Source organism: Octodon degus, unplaced genomic scaffold (assembly GCF_000260255.1).
Source record: "Octodon degus isolate 3935 unplaced genomic scaffold, OctDeg1.0 scaffold00148, whole genome shotgun sequence".
NCBI classification, from domain to species: domain Eukaryota; kingdom Metazoa; phylum Chordata; class Mammalia; order Rodentia; family Octodontidae; genus Octodon; species Octodon degus.
The window spans coordinates 3,543,197-3,552,976 of NW_004524724.1; the positions used below are offsets into that span (position 1 = coordinate 3,543,197).

Here is a 9,780-nt window from a genome sequence, read left to right on the forward strand (position 1 = left end):
AGGAGGAGGTGGCAGAGCGAGAAGGAGGGGAAGGAGAGAGACAGACGAGGTAAGCAGATGCGGAGGGCTGGCTTTCAGGGAAGCTCCAGAACCTTCTCCGAGGAGAGCCGCTCGGTTGTTGTTCTTCACCGTGCCGTCAGAGCCCTTCCACAGGCACGCATTTGGGGTTTGCCTTCTGATACCAACATGCATACAACTGAGAACAGACAAGCTGGTAATTAAGGCTGGCAATCAGGGTTTCTTGGCTCTTGTAGATTTAATAACCCTTAATTTGCTGCTTGTGCCAGGAAGACTGCATCTGTGGAAAAAAGTCAAAAACATGAAAACAAAACTGATAAACAAGTACCCTGTGTTTGATTAAATATCAGAGGAAGAATGAAAACCTGAAGAAAACACACAAACAATTCAGGATGTCTTAATACAGCAGTAAGGCAAGCAGAGGCCAGCATGGGGCCGAGGACGTGTCGGAGTCTGCGCGCAGGCTCCGGAGCTCCGTCCGGCCCCAGGAAGAAGCGGCCTTCCCGCTCTGCGCAGCCTCCCCCGCTCCAGAGTGCGCCCCTGCCGGCACCTCGCTGCAGAGCGGCCTCCATCTTCCTTCTGGGCCTCCGCGTCTTGCTCTCCCCACAGCCTCCTTTCCGGAAAACTAAGGAAACCTCAGCTTCCTAGTCCATCTACAGCTGGAATGGCCTCAGCGCCGGCTACTCCGGAGCCGGGGGCCGGGAGATCCCAGGCCAGCCGGAGCAACCTAGCGAGACCCTGGTTCAAGACAAAATAAACGGACTCAGGACGCAGCATGGTGGGAAAGCACTTGCTCCGCGTGGGCGAGGCCCGGCAGGAGGAGAAGCGCCGACCTGGCCTGCAAGGAGCTGTGGGCTCCACTCCGAGGTTCAACAGAACTCAGACTGAAAATATTTGTAAAAATGTGATGTTTTTCTTGTTATTACATCCCGAATAGTGCAGCCTAACAACTACATACAAATAAGTCACACTCTGCTAGGTCTTTTATTTCGGGGAATTGGGCAAGTGAAATGCAGGGACGCTTCACAGAAGGAGAGTAAAAATGCCCAGCGATGCACGAGGAAGCGCTCAGCATCGCCGCCCCTTGCAGAAGTGCAAAGTGAAACAGCACCGAGACCCGCCGCACCGCACAAAGGGTAGCATCAGCAAGAGATCAAGTAACAGCAAAGGCTGGCGAGGCGGCGGGGAAGGGAACCCCTCTACGCGTTTGCCCTAAATGGAAGCTAGTACAAGCACTGTGCAAATCAGGGTGGAGAATGCGCAGAAGCCTACAACTAGAACTTGCGCTTCACAGAGGTACTCCCGCTTCTGCGTGCCTTCCCAGGACCGACGCATCGCCTTGCAGTGACCTGTGCATACCCATGTTTATAGCAGCACGATTCATCGTAGCTAAATCTTGAAAGCAGCCTATCTGTCCCTTAACAGATGGGTCCTAAAGAAAATGTAGTATTTCCACACAGTGGAGGGCTACTCTGCCATAAAAAGGGATAAACTTGAGCCATTCATTCCTAGGAAAATGATTGCACCTTGAGACCATGTTATCAAGTGAAATAAATCAGACACATGAGCTCAGTGAGGCATAGTTTCTCTCACACGAGAAACCCAAATGAAAAATAAAGAGCAAAGTGAAGACAGGAATTGGGAAACAGGAAGATAGATCTTTCTAAAATGGAGGAGTGTCAGGGGATAGAGGAAAGAGAGCAAAAGGGGACAGAAAACAGAATGAAGAGGTCTGTCATGCACAGATCCACTCCCCATGAGGAATGTAAGTCCTCAAGCAGGGCCAATGCAGGGAAAAAGACCTTCCCTCTCCTGGGCGCTGCCCCCCTCCAGCCTCAGCGTCTGCCTTCTCCACAAGCTCCTCCTCTTGCTTGGCTCAGGGGACTGCCTGCAGACTCTGCCCTTACCACTCCACGCTGCTGGTGACGCCATCCTCAGCATCCTGGCTGCCTCCTGGTTTCCTCTCCTTTGTCATCCGGCCACACAGGTCTCTCTGCCTTTGGTGGCGGGACCAGCTCTCCTGAGCTCTGAGCTGTTCCCAGCGCTGTTCCTTCTAGATGCTTTTGCCAGACCCCTTGGCCTGTGATCTTCTGGGTGGGCACTGTCAGGGTCATAGCTCTAATCCCTCCTGAGGTCAGTGCCCTCCTTCTGACTTTGTCCATTCTTGGGGCTTCTCCAAGGGTTGTCTACATCCAGTGACACAAATCCAGACCTCCAGCTCAGATTCCTGCCAAGATCTAGAAGAACCTGCTTTACAGCTTTACTCACAGATGTCTCAAAGCCATCTAAACTCACTCCATATCTGTGTTTGTTCCCCTCCTGAACTTTATCTTAACCAGTGGTCCACCAGCCATCTGGTCTCCCAAGCCAGGATTCTGGGAACCATCTCAGGCCCCTTGGTCTTCTTTATTCTAATCTGGAATCAAGTCCTGGCACATCTAATTTTTGTTGTTTTTGCTGCTGCTGCTGCTGCTGCTGCTGCTGCTGCTGCTGCTGCTGCTGCTGCTGCTGCTGCTGCTGCTGTTTGGTTTAGGTTTTGTTTTGTTCTGCTTTGTTCTGGTGGTACTGGGCATTAAGCCTAGGGCCTCTGCTCTGAGCTGCATCCTTATCCCTTTTTTGAAATTTTGAGACAGGGTCTCATTAAGTTCTATAAGTACTGCATGCTAACAGATTATATCACTGGAGCTTCAGAGTATCACAAAACTGCCCAGGCTGGACTTCAACTTTTGCTCCTCTTGCTTCAGCCTCCCAGAGCCCTAGGATTACAGGTGTATATCGCTACGGCCTGCTTCATTGTTATCTTTTCAAAATCATTTCTCTAATTTGTCTCCTTCTTTGTAATCTTGTAGTTACTGCCTTATTGGGCCACTCAAAAATAGGCCTTCTCTGTTCCCTTTCATCCGTTAGCTGTGACATGGTCTACTACAGTTCACGCCTTGCTGTCCCCAAAGCAGCACGCATGCCCAGGCATGACCCTCTCAAATCTTGGTCTTTGCTGGCACACAGCCCATCTGCTTCCTCGTCAGGCACCGTTCAAACTTAGCCTTCTCTGTAGTGACCTTCACCTAAGCTTCAGGTGCACACACGGATGGATGAGCCTGTGCTCCATCCATCACACTGTGCCCTGACTTCTAGTGGGCCACCCCAAACATTTCATTGCACCTCAAAATAGATCTACTACAGTCCACGTTCTCTTTGCTCTATTTTGGTTTCCTGGAAACCAGGAACTAGAGCTTCCTCATCTTTCTACCACCAACTCAAACACGGAGTGAAGCTCTTTGTTGACAACCTCAGATGCTAAAGCTGTGAAGAGGCCTTGGCACCGTCAAAAGAACAAAATACCACCACAAGAGACAGTCTCTCACCTCAGAAGGTAATATAGCACATCAAAAGTTCACTAGCTCAACATCTACCCCTCCCTCAAAACCTGGCTCTGCCTTTGAAATACAAGCCCAATAAGAACAGTAAGGAAATAGCACACATTGGTGGATAAGGCTTTCCAAGGCCCGCGGAGAGCCTGGGTTTGCATGACCACCTGGAGATTTGTTGTACAATCTAGCAAGACATTTGTGGTGAGTCCTCCATCCTCTCCTTGTAGAGATCAAGTGCTCTGCTGACCTCTGAGCGCCCCTCGAGGTAACAGTCACACATACGGCCCTGAGCCGTCTGTGAGCTGCTGATGCCTCAGAGAGAAGAGGGCAAAGAGCAGGGGGTACAAGATTTCATCAGGGTCCTCTGCTCTGGGCGCCATCCTTGGCCATGCTGGGGTCCCAGTGGAGATGGCATCTGTCTCCTGACACGGCCTCGCTGCACTGTCCCTTCCTGGCTCACCTGACTGCCTGAATCTGACATGTCTCTCACTCCGACCTTTAGTTCTTTCCTCGTCTCTGAAGGACGCATCCTAGAGGCAAAGGGAAGTGACTCCTAGATACTTACTGGTCATGTGCTGTGACTTGGCAAGAAGGACAGAGCAGGACTGGAACCCCAGGCCCCAGGTCAGAGGGGAAGATTTGGAAGGAGCAGCTAGCAGATGCAGCCCAGTCTCAGATGTGGCACTTGAAGTCAGAGTTCCTTGATCCATGGGGAATGCACCAGGTAGAGGCAAAGAAGGGATGGGGGAGTCCTAGACCTTTCTGAGTCAGAGACAGGCCTGTCAGGCGCTGCCCTAGGCCCCAAGAGAAGGTGCTGCAGTCCCACAGCAGCACGTCATCAGACCCCACCCGGGACCAACAGGCTGAGCCCGAGGCTCCAGGCTGTTCATGAGATCAGAGCTAAGGCGCACACAATGCCTGGCAACGCCCTGGGCACACAGGGGGCAGCTGCTGCGAACCCTGCCGTTGCTGTTGCTGTCTCCGACTGGACCCATAAGGATCATTAGCCACGTTTTCCCCCTGAGATTTTATTTTAACATTTCACCACCTGAAGAAGCTGTGTATAACTCCAACACCCCACTATGCTCACCTTCTGTATTGGCCAGTGCTTCCACTGCTGGACATAACACCCAACACCCTCGAGTAAAGGCGAGCAGGTAGAACTTGGCTCCTGCTTCAATGGGATGCAGCCCCTGGCCACCTGGCTCCAAGGCAGAGACACCATGGCTGAAGGGTGTGGCGGAGCAGAGCTGCTCAGTTCATGGGGTTTGGAAGCAGTGCGGGGACAGTGCCAGAGAGGAAGCACCAGGGGCCAGACCCAGTACCCTGCTCGCACCTCTACCACCTGCCCACACACACCCAGAGGTGCTCTCCACCAGTCCCACGGAGAGCTCACAGGATTACATTGGCCCATCTTCCTTGAGAGTTTTTACAAGATATTGCCAGCTACTCTAGTGATTCATTTTTCTTGGGGTATTCTGCTGTGAACCTTTCTCTATATGGAGGATTATGTGGTATGCTCACCTTTTCTCTATACCATGTTTAGGTGAAAATGCTATAATTTTGAAATATGCTCCGGATTCTGCGGTGACTCAGTTTTGGTTTGTTTCAATGACAAGCTCCTGCTCACGCTCTAGATTCACTCCTCTTTCTCCATTTAACCTTTAACTCTTAGAATTTCAATCCTCATCTTCCTTGCACTCTACGGAGCTGGGTATAACATCTCATCAGAGCCGAAATATTACTCCTTCAACAGCTAAATTTGCAGAATGGATCAATTCTAACAGCTTTGCCACTAGCACACTGGTGCAATGGAATCTATGCTTTGTTTCCTATAAATGTATGCTTAAAAATGACACGTGAAATGTATTTTATTAGTATATGCAGCAAAACAAAGAAGCACATTTGCAGGATAGATTTTCTTACTAAAAACTGATGTTTTATCATAAGAAGCACATAAAAAATCCTTTAAGATACTGTTGTGCATAAACAACTTGTGTACATTTTAAAGAGGGTTAAAAGATATCAATAGAAACCATTTTGTTCATTTTTGTCATGTTTGTGTTTTGAATTTGAAATTATTGATTCTAGGTAGAAACGGAAGGATCAGCAATTCTGAAATACACTCCATGGCTTCCACATCCAGTAATACTCAGTGTAAGTGTAACAGCAGCCTCCTTCAGGTGGGCAGCCGCAGCAATGTTCAGCCAGTCTAATTTCTTTGTCTATTTTAAAGAAATAATACCTGATAGAGTTTTAAAATTGATATCTGACCTCAGCCACAGAGTAATTTCTCCATTATTATTACTTTATCTGAGATTTTGTTGTTGTCCCACATGACACACATACAAATAAGGACAGAGCGTCTGTCAGGTGAAACCACAGCTACCAGAGACAGTAGCTCACTCCCAGGTAGTCAAGACTAAAACCAAATGCTCTCTAAATAATAATGCTTTCATCGCTAATACTCCTAAAAAGAAAAGGCCCGGGAGAAGTCTGAAGTTCTGAGATGCATTTTTAAATTTGCAGATTCTTAAACTTGGGGGTTACAAATTCATGACATTATATCGATAATGTCATGACTATTTGTATTTCAAACATGTAAAAAAAAAAAAAAAAAAAAGTGACCAGAGGCATTTGGCTACTACACCTGGAGAAAAAGGAATAGGAAGGATATAGCCCTAAAAGGTTATACTTAATGCGCAGATTAGGAAGCATCTTCACCATGGCTAGTGGCATTTGCTCCCCAAGAGCAGTCTGGCTCCCAGCTCCTGCGTGCTGGCTGGGCGGCCTCTCACCGCGGTGCTCAGCGGAACGCAGCTGCCCTTCATGGCGTGCAGCAGCTCTTTGGTGTTCTTAACGTCTTTCCTCTACATCTCTCGCCTTCACTTCATTTAAGTTTTAGACACAGGAAACGCTCAGAGTCCTTTTTCTAGTACTCTAACACCTTTCGAGAACCATTAAGAACTCTACTTGCAAAAACAAAAAATTCGCATTTCTCCTCAGGAGCGCCGTGCTTGTGTGTGTAGCCTGCTGGGACCCGGGATCCCCCAGGAGACCATGATGCTGGGCACGGAAGGCGGAGAGGGGTTCGTGGTGAAGGTGCGGGGCTTGCCCTGGTCCTGCTCGGCCGACGAGGTGCAGCGGTTCTTCTCCGACTGCAAAATTCAAAATGGGGCTCAAGGTATTCGTTTCATCTACACCAGAGAAGGCAGACAGAGTGGCGAGGCTTTTGTTGAACTTGAATCAGAAGATGAAGTCAAATTGGCCCTGAAAAAAGACAGAGAAACTATGGGACACAGATACGTTGAAGTATTCAAGTCAAACAACGTTGAAATGGATTGGGTGTTGAAGCATACTGGTCCAAATAGTCCTGACACGGCCAATGATGGCTTTGTACGGCTTAGAGGACTCCCCTTTGGATGTAGCAAGGAAGAAATTGTTCAGTTTTTCTCAGGGTTGGAAATCGTGCCAAATGGGATAACATTGCCGGTGGACTTCCAGGGGAGGAGTACAGGGGAGGCCTTCGTGCAGTTTGCTTCACAGGAAATAGCTGAAAAGGCTCTAAAGAAACACAAGGAAAGAATAGGGCACAGGTATATTGAGATCTTTAAGAGCAGTCGGGCTGAAGTTAGAACTCACTATGATCCACCACGAAAGCTTATGGCCATGCAGCGGCCAGGTCCCTATGACAGACCTGGGGCTGGCAGAGGGTATAACAGCATTGGCAGAGGCGCTGGCTTTGAGAGGATGAGGCGTGGTGCTTACGGCGGAGGCTATGGAGGCTATGATGATTATAACGGCTATAATGATGGCTATGGATTTGGGTCAGATAGATTTGGAAGAGACCTCAATTACTGTTTTTCAGGAATGTCTGATCACAGACATGGGGATGGTGGATCTACTTTCCAGAGCACAACCGGACATTGTGTACACATGAGAGGATTACCTTACCGAGCTACTGAGAATGATATTTATAATTTTTTTTCGCCACTCAACCCTGTGAGAGTACACATTGAGATTGGTCCTGATGGGAGAGTAACTGGTGAAGCAGATGTTGAATTTGCAACTCATGAAGATGCTGTTGCAGCTATGTCAAAAGACAAAGCAAATATGCAACACAGATATGTAGAACTCTTCTTGAATTCTACAGCAGGAGCAAGCGGTGGTGCTTACGAACACAGATATGTAGAACTCTTCTTGAATTCTACAGCAGGAGCAAGCAGTGGTGCTTACGAACACAGATATGTAGAACTCTTCTTGAATTCTACAGCAGGAGCAAGCGGTGGTGCTTATGGTAGCCAAATGATGGGAGGCATGGGCTTGTCAAACCAGTCCAGTTACGGTGGCCCAGCCAGCCAGCAGCTGAGTGGTGGCTACGGAGGTGGCTATGGTGGCCAGAGCAGCATGAGTGGATACGACCAAGTTTTACAGGAAAACTCCAGTGATTTTCAATCAAACATTGCATAGGTAGCCAAGGAGCAGTGAACAGCAGCTACTACAGTAGTGGAAGCCGTGCATCTGTGGGTGTGAATGGCATGGGAGGGGTGTCGGGCATGTCCACTGTGAGTGGTGGCTGGGCACTGTAACTGGCCCTGGTCACTGACTCTTGGCCAACTTTTTTAAAAGAAAAAAAAAAAAACCTTCATTTGGTTTAACAGTTTTCGCAAACCAGCCTTGTGATTTGTGCTTACTCCTACCATTGGAAATTAGGATTGTTTTAAAGACTCAAGGTTCAATATTTTTTGAACACAAGTTATCCAGGATATAACATTGAAGATGAGTAGGCTGTGTAACTGTTAAACAATTTTCAGCTTTTCTCAAGGTAGTTATATATTGTAGGATGTACTTAAGCAGTGTTATTTAGGTTAAAGCAGTTGAATTATGTTAAATGTTGCTCTTCTACATTACATGGAACACTGTTTGGATGCATGTTGAAAGACATGCTGTTTTGTACAATTTAGGAGCTGTGTCTACAATTCAAAGAAATATTTGGCATGTTAATTCTAGTTTCATTTAATAACCTGTAAGGCACGTAAGTTTTTTTCTTAAGTTAATGGGGAATTTTTGAGACGCAATACCAATACCTTAGAATTTGGTCTTGACGTTTGTATGAAATTCTGAGGCCTTGATATAAAACTCATTGTATTGCGATTTCCTTTTAGGTGTATTGCGCTAAGTAAAACTTGTCAAATAAATCTTTTAAAAAAAAAAATTCTTATCCTACTCTTATAAAATTTGGAAGCAGAGTTGGTGCAATCCAACTGTGCCGCTTAGCGGCTCTGCAAATGGAGAAAGATGATGCACCTCTCCAAGTCCCAGTCCCTTGTGTGGACACGGGAGTCCCGACTGCACCTCCTGTACTTCTGTAGCCTCCGCGAGCAGCGAGGTATAAGATTCTGACTCACTGCCTGGCTTCTCTGTGCCTCCATCCTCCTTTTCCAAAATAACAGTTACAATAGTACCTATTTTTGTAAGGCTATTTAAAAATCAAATGAGATAGTACTTGTCAAATGGGTAAAACAAGTACAAATTAAGTGTCCCCAAAATGTCATCTCTTGTTGTTAGTGAAAGGAGAAAATCAGCCAGTATATGTAACAGAGTCCAACAAATTTGTATACAAGACATACCGTGGCACTTATGGACTGTGGCACCTTATGTAAGCCACTGTACCTAGCTGAGCCTTAGTTACTTCAATTGTAAAGTCCAAATGATGACTACTGAGTGCTATGGTTTGTGTCTAATTGTCCCCCCAAAGCCTCATGCAGTCATGAGGAAGACTTCTAGAGTTTGTGATTAACCCATGATCCATTGGGATTATGGGTGTGAGTGCTGCTGGATTATGGGTGTGAGTGCTGCTGGGATTATGGGTGTGAATGCTACACCCACCTTGGCCCATAGTCTGAATGCAACATAAGGGAGACAGGCTTGCTCTCGGTAGCCATTGATGCCACCACTCTCTTTGCTCTATGCTCTGTTGCTGCTGCCATGACCAGTTGCCCTCCGCCATGTACCACTCTGCCTTGGAGCCAGCTGGGTATGGACTGAAACCTCCACTGACTGTGAGCTAAATAATCCTTTCCTTCCTTCATTTCGGGTGTCGGGTATTTGTCCCAGCAACGAGAGAAGAGGAACTGAGACACTCAGCATGCTCAAGGCCAACCAGACTGTACAAAGAGCAGAGTGGCTGCTCCAGCGAGTAGGTTGTTACGAGCAGCACACAAAAGTAACCTAGGAAAAGTCCCTACTCAAAGAATATTGAGAGTGATAACAAAGCAGCTCCTATCTCAAGCCTTCCCAGGAAAAGCCAGACAAAAGTATATGCTAGACAAATGATGAAGAAAACAACAGTGAAATAGAAAGAGTATGTGACTATGAAAAGACAATAATG

General features: G+C 47.3%; 1 protein-coding gene across 1 annotated transcript; it reads left to right on the forward strand.

The window, feature by feature from the left end:
- The first annotated feature begins 6,388 nt into the window (after positions 1-6,388).
- LOC101567554 (heterogeneous nuclear ribonucleoprotein H) lies at positions 6,389-8,532 on the forward strand. The gene is made up of 2 exons (XM_023702351.1): positions 6,389-7,808; positions 7,859-8,532. Exons 1-2 carry the CDS (start codon positions 6,450-6,452, stop codon positions 7,976-7,978), a joined length of 1,479 nt encoding a protein of 492 aa, XP_023558119.1. The 5' UTR covers positions 6,389-6,449; the 3' UTR covers positions 7,979-8,532.
- Positions 8,533-9,780: the final 1,248 nt, after the last annotated feature.